This window comes from Vigna angularis, chromosome 3 (assembly GCF_016808095.1).
Source record: "Vigna angularis cultivar LongXiaoDou No.4 chromosome 3, ASM1680809v1, whole genome shotgun sequence".
Classification (NCBI taxonomy): domain Eukaryota; kingdom Viridiplantae; phylum Streptophyta; class Magnoliopsida; order Fabales; family Fabaceae; genus Vigna; species Vigna angularis.
The window spans coordinates 22,277,097-22,295,533 of record NC_068972.1 but is presented as its reverse complement, the minus strand read 5'-3'; the positions used below and the strand labels follow the sequence as shown (position 1 = coordinate 22,295,533).

Sequence of the window (18,437 nt, the reverse complement as noted above, 5' to 3'; positions counted from 1 at the left end):
CTAGTTTTAAAAATGAAGACATTGAGTCTCAAAATTATAAAATTTATATAAATAAAGTTCTATTCGTTAAATTAGTAAAAACGGTGTTAACTTCACGCTTAGGTTTGTACTTTTTTTTTCTCTTTTCAACTCTTCCTAGTACCATTTTCTCTCTTTTCTATTTCTCTCACCATTAACTAAAAAGCAGAAAGTGATTGGCAGCTGAGTCCAAGATGTCAATATTGAGCTTTATTTATAGCATTTGAACTCCGTTTTTGGTCCTCCACTCTTCATTTCTCGATGCACTTTTTTGGCATTTGAACTCCGTTTTTGAGTCCAATATAAAAAGTGAAGTTCCCCGTGGAGGAGCAAAAAAAATATGAAGAAGATTTTGATGGAGAAAGGACGGAGAAGAAGAAAACCCTCAACATTTGCAGAAAGAGAATTATTTAATGCTTCACTGAAATGGGACAACACGTGCATGTAAGTCCAAAACCAAAATGTGAAGCCGATTATCATCCATAATACTATAATTCAACTTACTATTGGATCCCAGATTTATCTTCTGCTACTCCATTAATTTCTCCAAATTAAATAAAAAAAATATTATAATCAAAGCATACATAAATTTTTGAAAAAAAGTACCTAATTATTCTTAGATGTGGCACCGTGAAAAGTGGATATAAACTAAAGTAATAAATTATGAATTCTCCATCAAACGTATTAGAAAATAATAAAAGATTAGTACCACTACTTACCAATAACACAATCCATTATTCTTCATAAACATTTAAGCCTTCTTTTATATTACATCAATCAAATTTTATACTAATTTTCAAAACTTTTATTTCTAAACTCATTTTCACTTACCTTTAAATTCATTTAAATAAAAAATAAAAAATTTACTCTCAAATATATTGACTCACTTTCCTCAAAATCATATCCTCGAAGTGAAGAAAGCCTAACCTAAACTAATATTGATACTCTCAAGTGCATTTCACAAGCACATATGACAACACCTAAAATCATAAATCAAAACGTCTAACACACTGCTTGGTTTTTTCAAAATAAAACCGCAACTTCTACAAATTTAAAAACTTACATTCTAGTAAAAAAATTAAATATAATTGAATCAATAATATAATAAAAAAATAAACTTAATTAAATAACTCTGACAAAATTTATGAACCAAACAAGCAATAAAAATTAAAGTTGACGACATTCACTTTCATAACTTTGATTTACCACCCATGAATCCATACTCTGAAAAACTATGCGTGAATATCAAGTTGAAAAAATATAGAAGCTCACTAAATCATCGTATATGAAAGGCTGATTCAAAAATAAATTTTAAAATTTGTTAGATGCTTCCTAACAAGTAACAACAACACTAAAATCACAGTCAACACCTCTAATATACTCTTTGACATTTTCAAAATAAAACTGCAATTTTTACAAAACTCCAAAAATTACATTCTTACACTCAAATTAAAGATAATTAAATAAAAATATATAATACAAAAAAATCAAATTAATTAATAAGAAAAAGTTACGGATCAAATAAGCACTAGAGCTAAAAGCTAACAACATTCACTTATATATAATGACTTGGATTTATCACCCATAAATCAAAGCTCAGAAAACATGAATATAAAAATATATATAAAAGGTCACAAACATTATGAAATAGACCAACAAATTTCACATATAACAAAAGGTTCACAATCATCCTACCAAAAAATTAACACTTTCCCTAAATTACATCAGCAACTTCCCAATTAAGACCCAAAACAATGAAAATCCTAAAACTAAAAAATCCGCATTCAGTAAAAGAAACTAAACTAAATCATATGATGTGGTGCTAATGACGCAATGTGAACGTGCAGAGATACGAATGGTTGAATAAAAAAGTGCAGAAATTCTATCGTGTTCTTTTGACCGGTTGAACAGTTCAGGCTAGAGAACTGATAACCCTGTTTCTTCTTCTCTGTCCTGCGTTAGAAATTCTATCGTGTTCTTTTGTGTGGCGTGTCTTCTATATGGCAAAGAAACCTGTCAAATACTTTGTGGTATGTTGGTGTGTTTGTTGTTAATTGTTATTAGTGCATCGTTGTAAATTAGGTTGTGTGGTCAAATCGACTTGTCTGAGTTTATAAACAGGTCGACGCATTCACTGATGTACCATTCAAAGGGAACCCTGCAGCAGTGTGTTTCTTAGAGGAAGAGGAAGAGAGGAGCGACCACTGGTTACAAGCTGTAGCCGCTGAGTTCAACATCTCTCAGACTTGTTTCTTAACCAGGATTGTTGACTCTCCCAATGGCACCTCTAATCCCCGTTTTCGCCTCAGATGGTTTACTCCTATTACTGAGGTCAGTTTTCTCAAATTAGACAAAATGCTTTGGTGGAACCATTAATAACATTATCTGGGTCACCCTTTTGCAGGTTAAACTTTGTGGTCATGCCACATTAGCTGCTGCACACACACTCTTTTCATCTGGTTTGGTGCATACCAATATTATTTAATTTGTAACGCTATCTGGGTTATTAACTGCAAAATTAATCCCAGCAATCAATATCTCCAGTGCCTCAAACTTGCAAAATGGTGAAACCGAGGATGGCTTTTACATTGAATTGGATTTTCCTGCTGATCCTGTAACAGATTTCAACTTGGATCAAACATCACTTATTTCTGGGGCCTTGATAGGTGCTTCCATAATTGATATAAGGAGGACCCAAGTTACAGATGACCTACTTGTAATTCTTATATCTTCTCTCTTCCATATTTACTACACACATGATAAATATTTCCCAGAAAACAGAATATCCTTGCGTATGATGAAGACCATATTTTCGTCATTATATTTAGATGCACATTCATACTATCAGCTAACCTGCTTGATTAATGAAGAACAAATGTATTATATATCTCATGTTACTTTTCTCTGCAAAGTAGCTAGGTGTGTTTTGTGCAATTGGTGCGCACTGAACATTATGAGACTTATGTAATTTCCTAGGTTGTTGTCAAATCTGGGGAAAATGTCACAGAAGTAAAGCCACAGCTCGATGCAATAGTTAAATGTTCCGGAAGGGGAATAATTGTTTCGGGGATTGCTCCTCCGGGATCTGGATTTGACTTCTACAGTCGATTCTTCTGCCCAAAGTTTGGAATCAATGAGGTATGTGGCTGAGATATTATGATTGTTATATTATATTTCTCTACTTGAATTGGTGAGTTCTGCTTTATTATTTTGCCGTAACTATAGACAGCAGAGCTAAGGTAAAGTATAGATTGATTTTTAACTCAACCATACTTATGCAATTTTTGAACTGCATAATCCGTTAAAACTCCTGTTCTATTTCCTGTTGTTTTACCCTAATACTATATATCATGTATCACATCTGGGATCTAATTTCACTTTTAATTAAACAAAGGAACTTTGGATCAAGATACAGACTATTTCATGTGCTACATATTTTTACAAGGTCCACAGTTAGGTCACTTGGTGGAATGGGAAGGATATTAAAAGCAAAAGCAATCTTCATTGAAGTTCTTTGATAAAAAATTAGAATAAATGAGATAATTTTACTGGTTTTAACTTTCAGGATCCTGCTTGTGGGACTGCACATTGTTCCTTAGCATGCTACTGGAGCAAGAAGCTGGGGAAATATGATTTGAATGCTTATCAGGTACTCTCCTTTCACTCGTTGGGATTATCTGTCTCATTGTCATACTAATATGTAGATTACAATTCTAACAGGCATCACCCAGAGGAGCAATTTTCAATATTAGTTTAGATGAGCAGAACCAAAGAGTGCTTTTGCGTGGGAAAGCAGTTACAGTGATGGAAGGGTGTGTTCTCGCCTAGTTTTATTTATAGCATTGCAGATTGTGTAACCAGAATTGAAATGGGAGTACTGAAGTTTTTATGATGCATTATCCCAGCAAATCCGTGTATGATACAGTTACCCACAAACTTGATTGTGTTTGTGAAGTTTAATAATGCAGGTACATTGATAGAGAGGAGATTTGATAACATAAAAGACAGAACATCTGTAGTAATTATAAAACCTTGACCATCACAGATGTCAAAAGAAAACAAAAAATAAAAAACATGGAAACATAGTAACAAACACGATACTAAAACTTCAACACAAATGTTTTGATAATTGTTCAAAAATGGACCACATTTCACATAGTATATGGGCCTACTCCTTAAAAGGTATAAGGTATAAGATTGATCTATTGATAAAAGTTAAAAAGAAGAATGAGAAATATCGTGAATTTAATTTTCTACTTTGAAAGATATAAAATCTATTTAAAGATTTGAAGAGAGAATGAAATAGATTCTGGATTTAAGTCTCCTATTAACAAAAATTAAAACTTAACATTGTCTATAAAAAAAATACTCCATCTTCCATCACTCCCCATGAAATGAAAAATTCTATCAACGCTGTATATTGCAACTAGCCAAGTCTAGAGACAATTTGTACATACATTTCTATGCTGTAAATTTAAGAAGCAAATAGAAGTATATGCATGTTAATATTACCATATTGTGTTGGGTTTTGTTATGCAATCAAAGTCTCAAAATGTAGAACTCTCTTGAGTTCCGCTATTTTCCCCGTACCTTAAACACATACACAAAAAATATTAACAATTTTTTATAATAATTTTTGGATAATAAATTACGTGTTATTATTTTATTAATTTGTTTAGATTTATTTTTAAAAAAATATTTAAAACGGTTAATCACGAATTAATATATTAAATTATAAAAAAAATTGTTAAAAAAATTATTAAAAGAATATTTTTCATATGAAAAGGAGAAAAAATCAATATATTTATCAAGATTAATAGTTATTTAATAAAATCATAAATTTTAAAAAGAAAATTGTAGTCATATTTAAAACATCAAAATCGATATATGTCACTATATTTTAAAGACACAACATCTACAAAAATTCACGAAAGAATTCAAATTCCACTTTTCATCCCTCGGTCTGCCCTGGGGAGTCTCTTCCTCCTCTGGACAAGTTTCTACCTCTCATAGAGTGTGTTTCTCTATTCTCTAACAGCTCGGAGTTGAGTCATATCGATTCTCTTTTCTAAGATTATCGGTTCTATGACAAAGAAACCTGTTAAATACTTTGTGGTATATGTGTTTGTACATCAACTCTGTTAATTTGTTTGTTCTTACGGTCTATTATGAAGTAGCCTGTGACCTTAATGTCTGGATAAACACCCAGGTGGACGCGTTCACCGAGTCGGCGTTCAAGGGGAACCCTGCCGCAGTGTGTTTGTTGGAAGAAGAGAGGGAGGAATCATGGATGCAAAGCCTAGCAACTGAGTTCAATCTCTCTGAGACATGCTACTTGACACGGATTGCAGACTCCGACAGATCTGATATCTCGTCCATTGAACCCTCAAATGATCGTTTCCACCTCAGATGGTTCACTCCCACTACAGAGGTGAATTTACGTTTCATATTCAGTGTCCTTTTCTTTTTGGAAATTATGCTCCAATTCTTGGTGTCTTGTCTTGTCTTCCTAGGTTGAACTATGCGGCCATGCCACTTTAGCATCTGCACATGTTCTTTTTTCATGTGGTTTGGTGAAGTCCAATATTATTGAATTTTTCACTCTGTCTGGAGTTCTAACTGCCAAAAAGGTCCCAGGGATCAATGAATCAGGCGCCCCAGATGATGGGATTTTCGTTGAATTGGATTTCCCTGCTGATACAGTTGCTGAGTTCAATGGTGCTGACATTTCACAAATTTCTGCCGCTTTGAATGGTGCCCATATTATTGATGTAAAGAGGACAACCATTGGAGATAACCTCTTGGTAATTCCTTGTATCTGTTCCTGATTTCTGTTTTGTTTTCTGGCACCATCAAACAAGCTCATTGGTTTATGTCTGCTAAGCCATTCTCTAGAGTAACAGTATGTTCTATTTAAAGATATGATGTCTTTTATATGGTATATTGGAAAATGGCATGTTGGATTTGAATCGTGAAAATTTGATATTGAGTGAATGATAAAGCTAATGATGTTTCATAGGTTGAACTTGCTTCAGGAAAAGAAGTTGTAGAACTACAGCCAGATATTGGTGCAATAGAAAAATGCCCTGGAGGAGGCATCCTGGTTACAGGGACTGCTTCTCCAGAGTCTGGATTTGATTATTATTGTCGAACTTTCTTTCCCAAATTTGGAATCAATGAGGTAATACATATGTTTAGTACAAGCTAGCTTGTGTTTGTGTTGTCAAGTGGTTGAAATAATATAAATTTTTATTGTGTCCCTTATTTGGTAATAAATCTTTAAGAAGTGTTGGACAAATCTCCAATGCATTAGATTAACTTTCAATGCATCTAGTAAGATTACAATAGCCGTAATACTGAAAACCAATAGTTAGGGACGACATACTTTGTTAGGTTTCTTTAGTCAAGAAACCAATCTTTCACTCCTCACACTATCCACTCACACACAAAAGAAAGAATACGTATGTATATTTCTTCTATAATCAAAGAATGAAGTGTTTACAATCTTTCCCCAAGGGAGCACTTTCCCTTCACAGCAACAACCTCCTTTCAATACAATGAATATCAAAAGCTACCCTCACACAAGACCTCTCTGCCTCCTTATAAAGGCCCCACCCCCAACCAACTAACAATTAATTTCTAAATTGTTTCCTCTGTCCTGCACCTATTACCCATTATAACCTATCATATTATATGCTATCATTACACTCCATTGCAAAACAACCTTGTTCTCAAGGTTGGAACCGTGAAACTTGATCTCAGGGGTCATCTTCTATCATAGGAAGGAAACCCACTGGCTACTGTCCTCCAATTCAGGTCTGGAGGCTTTGGTGGTGGTCGATATGAGAGAATTATTGACTCCTTTTGTTCCATTAATGATAAGAGTTTCTTCTTTTCCAGAATTCCCATGGACCATATGATTGTTCTATACTGCTTTCTGACCTGGTGACCACTTACATGGGCCTGAACTTTAACAATTCTCTGATGAATGATCAAGAATTCTTTTCTGTTCTTCCAACCCCAAAACTTTTTCTGTTATAGCATCAACACTGGCTAAACCCTTTCCTTGTCCAGATTTGTTCATCCTAGAAGTTAAAAAGGAAAGAGCTTGTTGATCTGGCCATTCAATTTCATCATCATTATCATGTTGAGCTAATTGTTTCCTCTGAACGTTATATTACAGCCCTGCAAAGAAATATGCCTGCCATTGGTCTTCTGGTGTTTTATATGTTTGTGACAACCATATCTTGAATTCTTAGATGAATTTTTCCCCACTCAAAAAAGCTTCATCGTCTACTTTATTCCCAGCCATAATAGTCACCATGTTCCCACCATATTCTGCTTTCTTTCCTCTGTCTTCACCCGTCTTCACTGTTTTGACATACACACCACTACCTACCCCACTATCTTCCCTAAAAATAACAGCTTTTGCCACTTTCTCAGCAGCAACAACAACAATGTCTCCATCACAGTTTTCGTCGTTGCCTTCCCCTTCATATGTATTTTCTTCTCTCCTATCTTGCCCTCTATTCCTGTAAAACAATCAACACTCAAAATAGCAGCTTTTGACACTCTACTCCCTGATGTAGCGGTAACAACATCCCTCTCATAGTCTTGGTCAACCCCGTCCTCTGGACTAATATCTGTTTCTCTTTCCTTCTCCCAATTGTTTGAATTTTCCCCTCCATATAAAGGTTTCTTGGCTTTCTTGATGTCTAACAGACTATCTTGCCCAACCTTCGTACTCATCTTTCCTTCTTTCTTTCCTTTCAAGACATCTTGAAGAAATTCCTCTCTCCTTCCTATTTTTCGTCTATTAACAAAATCTTATCTCCATCTATAGACCTTGGACTGCCTTCTAATCCTTTTTCCTAGTTTTGTGCCCTTCCTCCAAGAACTCGTATGAGTTCTTTGATTTCCTGCCGCATTTCTTGCATATTTCTTCTCCATTCTGCCATGCTCATTTTTGGTTTTGCCCTACTCATTTTTCTGTTCGTTGGTCCTCCTCTCCAAGGTATTGTCTTTTCCTTCCTTGCTTCAACTCTTTCTTGATCACTTCTTGATATGCAACCTTTGATTTGTCAGGTCGGACCAATTTGTTAGGTTTCTTTAGTCAAGAAACTAATCTTTCACTCCTCACAGTATCCACTCACACACAAAAGAAAGAATACGTATGTATATTGCTTCTGTAATCAAAGAATGAAGTGTTTACAATCTTTCCCCAAGGGAGCACTCTCCCTCCACAGGAACAACCTCTTGTCAATACAATGAATATCAAAAGCTACCCTCACACAAGACCTCCTTGCCTTTTTATAAAGGCTCCCCAACCAACTAACAATTAATTCCTATACTGTTTCCTCTATCCTGCATCTATTACCCATTATAACCTATCATATTATATCCTATCATACTTCCCTAATCCTCAAGTTGCTAATTGTCACTTTTTCTCACATTTGCTATCTGATGCATGTGTAGCTTTTACCTGACTGAAAAGTAGCATTTTCCATGAGTAAATTGAAAAATTATCTGTTTTACATGTATGAGAAAGGTTTGTTCCAATCTTTTCTTCTGTTGTAAAGAATTAGATAGAGAGATGTTGAAACACTTGTTGATTTGCTTCAGGATCCTATCACTGGAAGTGCACAATGTGCCTTGGCACCTTACTGGGCCAAAAAACTGGGGAGATGTGATCTCAGTGCTTATGCGGTAGTCTTTTCTCTTCACTTTTTGGTATATTATGGTTATTTGTCATAGTAAATTTGTGGGTTACTTTTGAACAGGCATCATCGAGAAGTGGAGTTGTTCATGTTCATTTTGATGAGCAGAGCAAAAGGATATTGATGCGAGGAAATGCAGTAACTGTCATGGATGGGAGTGTTCTGATTTGAATTCCAAGGTTATTTGAACATTGCAAAGAAAAATAGACCCAGAAACTGTAACTGAGTTAATAGTCAGGAATTGGATTTTTATACCTGAGATTTGTAATCTCAGGTTGATGATTTATTTAAATTGGATAAATACTTTTGTGAGATGAGAAGTTTTACATTAGAGAAAATGTGCTTTGGTGATTACTTTTCTATTTTATTATAAAAGTGTTGAAAAATGCTGAGAAAAACGTCAACAAGATCGATTTCATGATGTTCATGGTCATTGAAGGCTTATTTTATTATATTGCGTAAGCTTCGAAGATAGGCCTCTAATATACAATAAAATTTCTCATCTGAAGAACTCAACTCTAAGAAGAAAAACACTTTTGTAATACTTAAATTTCACATAAGCATAGTCTTATTTTTATCAAAATTAGTTCATTTTCTTTTTTTATTACATTATGATTTGTTGTTTGTTTAGTTTCTCTTTTTATATTTTATTTTAGCTATAGTTTTTTAAAATGAATTTTGGTTCGCTATTACGGAAATGCATAAAATTAATTATTTTCTTTTGAAAAACGTAAATGTACCATTTGTTTTTTAAAAAATGTCAAACACAAATGTGCAGCACAGGACGATTTCTTCATGTATTTTTTTTTTTTATTTAAAATCATGTATTCCTTCTTATTGTTACCTTCTTATAGTTAATATATTGAAAAACATAGATTTGCAACTAAGGATAAAACTTATATATATATATATATATATATATATATATATATATATATATATATATATATATATATATATATATATATATTCACAAACTGTTCTTTTTTTACAAACTCCACGGAAAACATTCTGTCATTGAAGTAAAATGAACCAAAAATATTAAACAAGTTAAAACAATATATAATCAAAAACATTGAAACTTCATTTGTAAATGTAATATTTCTTGCTGTTAGTTTCAATGCATTTTGCATGTAAATGTCACCTTTCATCCGAATAAGCATCCACTTTAAATGTTTATTCAATATGCGCTCTAATTATTTATTATTCTTTATATTAGGCTTGAGTTGGAGAGTATGATTCCTTCCAAAATTAACTAATCAAGCCCAAAGATACACGTGTTCTGTTTCTAGCTAAATCTAATATAGAGAGAAGGAAAAAGGCACTATCTAGTCTTATTAGATACAATCTTAAACAGCTGGCTAACTTATGCCAGTTGACTATTAACTATTATTGCAATACCACATTTCAAACATGTAAGGATTAGAAATACCAACACATCAAAATGAAACCATTCCTTTCACGTATATAAATACAGATACTGCTGCCACTTATCTTCAACTTCATTTCTATTTCAGTTGTCATACACAGCCATGGCTAATACTCCCAACTTTCTGCGTCTCATCTCTCTCTTCCAACTTTTCTTCATTGCACCCTCTTTCGCTCAGCAATCTTTCAGACCCAAAGCCCTCGTTGTCCCCGTTACAAAACATGCATCAACTCTTCAATACGTAACTCAAATCAACCAAAGAACTCCCCTTGTCCCACTAAACCTTGTGCTTGACATCGGAGGCCAATTCCTCTGGGTCGACTGCGACACCAACTACGTCTCCTCCACTTACCGCCCTGCACGGTGCCGCTCCGCCCAGTGCTCCCTCGCCAGATCCACCTCCTGCGGGGACTGCTTTTCCGCCCCCAGACCCGGCTGCAACAACAACACGTGCGGCCTCACGCCGGACAACACCATCACCCACACCGCTACCTCCGGCGAGCTTGCTGAAGATACCGTCTCCGTCCAATCCACCAACGGCTTCAACCCGGGACGAAACGTCACCGTTTCCCGCTTCCTCTTCTCCTGCGCCTCCACCTTCTTACTCCAAGGTCTCGCCACTGGAGTCTCCGGCATGGCAGGTCTCGGCAGGACGAAAATCGCACTTCCCTCACAGTTCGCTTCCGCGTTCAGCTTCCACAGGAAATTCGCCGTCTGCCTCTCCTCTTCCAAAGGCGTCGCTTTCTTCGGCGACGGCCCTTACGTCCTACTCCCCAACATCGACGCCGCTCAGTTACTCACCTTCACCCCTCTGTTAGTCAACCCCGTCAGCACCGCTTCCGCTTTCTCCCAGGGAGAACCCTCCGCCGAGTATTTCATCGGCGTGAAATCTATCAGAATCGACGAAAAAGCCGTGCCCCTTAACACGACTTTGCTATCCATAAACAGCGAAGGCGTTGGCGGAACCAAGATCAGTTCCGTTGACCCCTACACCGTGTTGGAGGCTTCGATCTTCAAAGCAGTGACGGAAGCTTTTGTAAAAGCGTCTGCTGCGAGGAATATAACGAGGGTGGCTGGTGTGGCACCGTTTGAAGTGTGTTTCAGCAGTGAGAACGTGGTGGGCACTCGGTTAGGGGCGTCGGTGCCAACCATTGAGCTTGTTCTGCACAACCAGAAGACGATTTGGAGAATTTTCGGAGCGAACTCGATGGTGAGTGTGAGCGATGAGGTACTTTGTCTCGGGTTTGTGAATGGTGGTGAGAAGCCGAGCACTTCGATTGTGATTGGTGGGTATCAACTTGAGAATAATCTCTTGCAGTTCGATTTGGCCGCTTCAAGGTTGGGTTTCAGTTCTTTGCTCTTTGGAAGCCGAACTACATGCGCAAACTTCAACTTTACCTCCACTGCCTAAAAGAAACCTTTCTATAACTACCATTATCTCATTTTCATCCATAATAAATGCTAGCTGTGGAATTTGAGTATGCATAGTTTCGTGTAGACAGCTATAAGTTTGAACATTTTATTTAGATTTTTTCTTACTGATTAAAGTGTGGGAAACCTCCACGCCTCTCTGTCTGTATCAGCATTCATCATACATAGTTTTGCTTTATTTAATAACTTAATAATGCATCTTTATAATCTCTCTTTATCTTAATATTTTAGATTAATAGTATTAAGTATCATTAAACATGATTTGTCTCAGGAGCCTTTTTTTCATAGCTTGTTTTTTATTTTTAATATTCACTTTTAAGAAAAAGCAATTCAACTGTTGAGAATGGAAGAGTAGTTTTCCACAAGATTATTTTAGATATATAACTGATCATAAGTATAAATTCATAGCCATCATATTAATAATCGAGGTAATTGAAAGTTGAGAGGCATTAAAAATATAAAAATCTATAAATATTAAAAGTGTTAAGACGTTGATTTAAAGTAGGTGTCAGTTATAAATAATTTATATAATCTCTCTAATAAAAAATACTTCTAATATTCTTTCATTGTCCGTGTTAATTACTCAATTTTTACCACGAAACTTTAAGACTTAAAATTGAGCTTGTTAATGATTTTTAATTACTCAATTATACATAATAAAATTAAAAATCATTATATAGCAATCAATTTTAAAAGACTTAAAAAATTATAAAAACTTAAAATAGTCTTTATAAATAAAAAAATTATAATTGATTTATAAATTAAAATCTAAGTTAATTTTTTATAAACATTAACCACCAAGAAATTATCGTCAAAATTAGTATCTAGTTTAAAATTAGAAATTAATTAGTAGCTAAAATCTTGATGATTGAAATATCTTAAAATTAGCTTATTTATTTACATTTAAGTTTGTTAGTTTTTAAAAATTGATAAAAAAACATAGTAAAAAGTAATTTATTAGTATATATTAATATTTATTAGATTTTTAAAATTTAACTTTAGAAGTTAAGAATAGAAAAAAAATTAAAGACTAATTAATTGTGAAAATTTAGTTATTTGTAAATAGTAATATTTATTAGCCTTTTAAAATTTAAATATAGAAGTTAGGAATAGAAAAAGAAATTGATAGGTATAATTAATCGTGAAAATTAATTTATTACTACTTTGCTCAACCTTGATTTTCAAATGGCTTGAATTCCAATTTTATATGACTCAGCTTAATCTTTAGTTAAGAATAACGAGATTTAATTTTTGACAGAAATGCACTTTAATTGACCTTTAATTGAGGCCAACTTGGATTCATCTTTGATCAGAAGTGACTCTGATTGACCTATAGTTTTGGTCGACTTAGATTCTTCAATCTGAGTTGACTCGACTCAATTCTCTTATTCAAGTTGACTCGTCTCGATTCTTTTGTATGCATTGAGTTATCTTGACCTTAATTTAGGTCAACCCGATTCAATTATTCAACCCGAGTCGACTGGTCTCGATTCTTTAGGATAGGCCAACACATCCCGACCTTTATACTAAACCAACTTAGCTTGATTATTCACCTTAGACTGACTCAACTTGACCTTCAACTCAGTCTGACTTTGCTCGATCTTTAACCCAAGCTATCTCGACTCAACTTTTCAATCAAGGTCAACTTGGTTCAATTTTTTGTCATAAGCCAACTTGGCTTAACCTTTTGGATTAGGCCAACTCAGCTCAACCTTCAACCCAAGATGACTCATCTTGATCTTTGTCTTGGACTAACACCTCTCGACTTTTAGGCCACCGACTAGGCTCGATTCTTCAACCTAGGCCAACTTAGCTTCATTATTCAACTTTGGTCAACTTGTCTCAATTCTTCGGCACAGACTTGTTAAGACAAAATCGTTTAGAGAATAGACCGTCTAAAGCAACCTAAGTTTTAAAGTTTAACAAAATGCATTAAACGAAATATTATTGTGTAGGAAAAACTGTTTAAAACAACAACGTCTAATGATGAAGCATTTTATAACATATGAAGCCAAAAGCTGAAGTAATGCTTTATAGAACAAACTGTTTAAATGAATTAGAAAATCATAAACAACGTTTAAAAGAAAGTGTCTCTTATTGAAATCTCTCAATAGACTATATGAGAAAATTAAGCTAGATTCTTATGAAAATAGAAGTTTATCCCTTATATAACACTAAAGATAAAAGAATGTTTTTAGTGTTATATCAAGCAAAACTTTCTAGAGAAAACATCGTCTAGCTAGTAAGTGATTGTTAAAAGCTTTAGTCCTTGAGAAAGCATTTTATGCTTATACCATATGATGAATATACATTTGTTTTACCAAATGATGCATTTATTAATGAAATGACAAATGATAAAATGTCTTGAACACGATATACCGGTTAATGCTTATCAACGTTCAAAACATTTAATGAATGTACGAAAAAGTACTTCGATACTTGTATACTTTGTTTCCATATATATATATATATATGTGCAGATCAATAAAGCAGTAAGATATAACCAAAATCAGGACATCCAAGAAAAAGCAGTGTTGAGAGAAGAAGAACATTTTGTAAATGTTTCATTGTAGTCATTTGTTCTGTCACATCGTACAAGCTCAAGTTTTGCTTAAGGCTATAAGAGAAAGCTCTGGACCCTACAAAGTAGACTAAAGTCAGACTTCACATTTAAAGACTTCCAACTCTTCAGAAATCAACTTCTTTGTCTAATAGTCTTCTTTCAATAAGCTATATTTAGAAGAAAGCTTGAAGAGAAGATGTTGTTGATAAAAGCACGAGAAAGATAACATAATAAGAATAACAATGTGAAAAAATAGAAAAGTTTAAAGTGTTCTTATATCGTTTGATGCTTAATATCTTTTTGAGAGAAAATATTTGTAAAAGAAAGAAACACATTCAAGTGTCACATATTGTATTATGTTTGATAACATATCATCTCGCCCCCACTACATTTTAAAGGTTCCTTCCACACTATCATTACATGCAGCATGCCCTGCTTTAGGACCCAAACCAAACCCTTCTATGGATCCCAAATCATCTCTTTATCATACTCCTTCAATACCCACATATTCCTTAGTACTGTCTCCAAATATACACCATCCATCTAACGATCCTGCTTCACTTATTGATGGAGATGACCCTTCTCTCCATGATTGATCGATCATTGAACCTTATGGTCGAGGGTAATATCATAACATCTTTGTAACTAATTTTTATTACATGAATTGTTTTACTTTGCTTTAATTTTGATAACTTTTTTTTATTCATATTTAGGTTTCTTTCTTTAGAGTTGCTTCCCATGCCATTACAAGGCCTATTAAGTAATAATTTCTTCAGCCTTGACTATTATGAGGAGCAATACCTCTAGAAGACACAAAACCATTCTAGTAGCAATTTAAGGTAACACATCATGAAATCAATTCTCATTTTCTATTGATGTATATTAAGTCCATCAATTCTATTTTAATATGATCTATATCTGTCAGTAAACTTGTTTAATGTGTATTATTGCACCTATGTAATATTTTTTATACTCATCTAATCAATGTATGAACGGACTCGTCTAATATGTATTACAAGATTGATCTAAGCAGTAAATGAACAAACTTGTCTAATTTTTATTAATAGACTTGTCTAATTTGTGTGTGAAAAGACCCATCTTATGTATATTGCTAGAGTCATATAATAATTATATGAATGTCTTGTCTAATGTGTATTGTTAGACTTGTTTAATCAATATATCGACAATCTCGTCTATTGTGTATATTGTTAGACTCATATAATGTTTTTTTTATTATATTTGTTTAATATGTGTTACTAAACTCGTCTCATCAATGTAGGTTTAATATATATATATATGTATAGACTCAAGCAATGACAATATAAATACATTATTTTTTAAAATAATTAATTTTTTAGTTTTTAGTTTTTTTTTTTGTTTTTATCGTATTAAGTCTTAAATTCTACATTTTCAAGTTAAAAATAGTAAACAATTAATTTAAAAATATAAAAAAATTAATAATATTAAGAAGTATGATTTTGTTATTCCAAGTATCTAATTTGAACATTTAAAATTAACTAGTACAATATTTTAATTTATTTTGTTATAAATATCATTATTAAAAACTTTTTGTCAATTTCTATTGCACATAAAAATATTCAACAAGAATATTTATGTTATAAATTAAAATAAAAAAGATAAACGTAATTTGTTTTACACAGAAGTATTACATTACAAGTTATTTTATATTACAGTGTAACAATTTTGTATTATTAATAAAAATATATTATTTTTAAACAATATTATTTTAAGAAATAAAATTAAAATATTTTTTAAAATTTATTTTATTAAATGATCAATTAATTAGAAATCACAAAAACAATAGAACTAAAAATGAAACAAATACTATAGAAAAAAAGTTTAATACTTTAAATATAAGTTATTTTTATCTAATATTTTTTTTATATTTGTTTAGTATTTTTTATTAAACTCGTTTAATCAATTAATAAATATATATATATATATATATATATATATATATATATATATATATATTTCTAAACTCATCTAATTATAATATAAATACATGAGTGTTGTTCCCTCCACCACCACCACTTGCTCCCTCCACTATCCCATTTTTGTTTTACCCTTCTCTTTATTTTTCCATTTCTATTTTATCCTTAGTAAAATTTTAGGGTTAATATTTTTTAACCTCTCTACATGTATGAAGCGCATCAAGTCTTCTTCATCTTTATCATTCGTCCCTCATTGTTTCATTGTGTTATTCTTCCTCTCACGTTCCACTTCTTCCTCTCGTTTATAGAATTGTGGTATGAGAGTGTGGTGGACTTTCAGTGTGCTTAGTGAGAGATTGCAAGTGGTGGAAGCAATTGATCAGGCGTGTTGTGTGGTGGTGGTGTGGTGGTGCTTGAAGGTGCAGGTCGAGAGATTCGTGGTGAAGGTGCATAATAAACCCTAAAAAATAAACGTATAATCTTTAAACGGATGTGAGCATCCGTCAACGGATGTCAACATCCGTTTAAGGGAAAACAAATATCGATATCCGTTTTTCCTTAAACGGATGTTGACATCCGCTGACGGATGCTCACATCTGTTTAAAGATTATACATTTATTTTGCAGTTTTTTTTATATTAATTTTGGAGATATTTTAATAATGTAATTTATATGATTTGATATATTATTTTTGAATATATTTTGATGTATTTGTTAAGATCTTTATTGTTATTAGTATATATTTAGATTTTTCTTATTTTCACGTTATATATAATTAGTTTTTTGTTTTAATGTTTTTGTATAATATATATTTTTTATATATGATTTTTGTATTCTTTAATAATTTTATAATTATATAAAAAATTATTTATTAGTTTAATTATATGAAATATATAATTTTATTATATTAATATATTTATATTTGTTTGATTAATTATTAATTATATTAATAAGACTTATTATAATTTTATAGGTGATTATTGTTTAAAATGGATGAATATCTTCATATGGATTCTCAAGTTGGTTCTAGTTTGATATCCGATTTCTCTTCATTCATTAGCAAAGTTGGAGAGGGAGGTTTAACAAATAAATTTACCACAAATGAAATATTTCGTTCACAGGAGCACTTAATTTATTGGGTAAGATGGATGACTTATGATTTAGGATTTGTTGTGGTAATACTAAGATCTGATATAGCTACCGGTGTACGGGGAAGAAAAACGTTCGTCATACTTGGATGTGAAAGAGGAGGGAAATATTAGAAATACAAAGCCGATGCGGTGCCTAGTGTATACGACACTCGTAAATATGAGTGTCCGTTTAGATTAAAGGGTAAACCATGTTCAGACGGTGATGGATGGGTGTTGAAGGTGATGTGTGGACATCACAACCATGAGTTGGCTGAAACTTTAGTTGGACATCCTTATGCTGGCAGGTTAAATATGAGTGAGCAGTCATTACTGGTTGATATGACAAAGAGTAAAGTTACACCTGCAAATATTTTATTAACCCTCAAACAAAATAATGATCGAAATGTCACAACGATTAAACAAATCTACAACCAAGACAAGCGTATAAACGATCATTGAGAGGGTCTAGAACTAAACTACAACAACTTATGATGTTGTTGGACCAGGATAAGTACATTCATTGGAGTAGGTGAGCCGACGATTCAGAGGTTGTTACTGACCTATTTTGGACACATCCTGAAGCGATGAAATTGTTAAACTCATTTAATGTTGTATTTTTGATGGATTCCACATATAAAACAAACAAATATAGACTTCCATTGCTTGAGATTGTGGGAATGACGTCTACAGGATAAAACTTCTCTACAGCATTTGCTTTCTTGTCTACTGAATGACAGAGTAATTTCACATGGGCTTTGGAAAAGCTGAAAGGTTTATTTTTAACATCTAAGGGTGGTCCTAAAGTCATTGTCACTGACTGAGACTTGGCTTTGATGAATGCCATTGCAAATGTATTCCCTGAGTCATATCAGATGTTATGTTAGTTCCACATCCTTAAAAATGTTAAAGCTAAATGCAAAATGTTAGTTCATTTTACTGAGGTTTGGGGTATGTTGATGGATGCATGGCAAAAGGTGATGGATTATGCTGATGAGAGCTTGTTTGCTAAGTATGTGAATGGTTTTCAATACGCGAGCAGTTCATGGCCTTTGTTCTTTGAATATGTGAATCAGACTTGAATTATTCCGTATAGTACATACTTTGTAAAGTTTTGGACAAACAGAGTAATGCATTTAGGGAACACAACACTACAAAAAAAAGCTTATTTAGAGGGGTTTTTTTTTTTCAATTTGCG

General features: G+C 33.0%; 2 protein-coding genes and 1 pseudogene across 4 annotated transcripts; all 3 read left to right on the top strand.

Moving 5' to 3' along the window:
* The first annotated feature begins 1,854 nt into the window (after window positions 1–1,854).
* Window positions 1,855–3,945, top strand: LOC108326674 (uncharacterized; annotated as a pseudogene).
* Window positions 3,946–4,926: 981 nt separating this feature from the next.
* On the top strand, window positions 4,927–9,047 carry LOC108326675 (uncharacterized). 3 transcript variants are annotated; one of them, XM_017560286.2, is made up of 6 exons: window positions 4,928–5,133; window positions 5,228–5,449; window positions 5,649–5,822; window positions 6,038–6,199; window positions 8,641–8,724; window positions 8,799–9,047. In XM_017560286.2, exons 1-6 carry the CDS (start codon window positions 5,104–5,106, stop codon window positions 8,904–8,906), a joined length of 780 nt encoding a protein of 259 aa, XP_017415775.1. In that variant the 5' UTR covers window positions 4,928–5,103; the 3' UTR covers window positions 8,907–9,047. The 3 variants fall into 3 exon arrangements, with proteins under 3 accessions (XP_052731383.1, XP_017415775.1, XP_017415774.1); XM_017560285.2 differs by having other exon boundaries at window positions 5,532–5,822; XM_052875423.1 differs by lacking the exon at window positions 6,038–6,199 and having other exon boundaries at window positions 4,927–5,133; window positions 5,532–5,822.
* Window positions 9,048–10,251: 1,204 nt separating this feature from the next.
* Window positions 10,252–11,806, top strand: LOC108325119 (probable aspartic proteinase GIP2). The gene has a single exon (XM_017558130.2). It carries the CDS (start codon window positions 10,268–10,270, stop codon window positions 11,573–11,575), a length of 1,308 nt encoding a protein of 435 aa, XP_017413619.1. The 5' UTR covers window positions 10,252–10,267; the 3' UTR covers window positions 11,576–11,806.
* The last annotated feature ends 6,631 nt before the right edge of the window (window positions 11,807–18,437 follow it).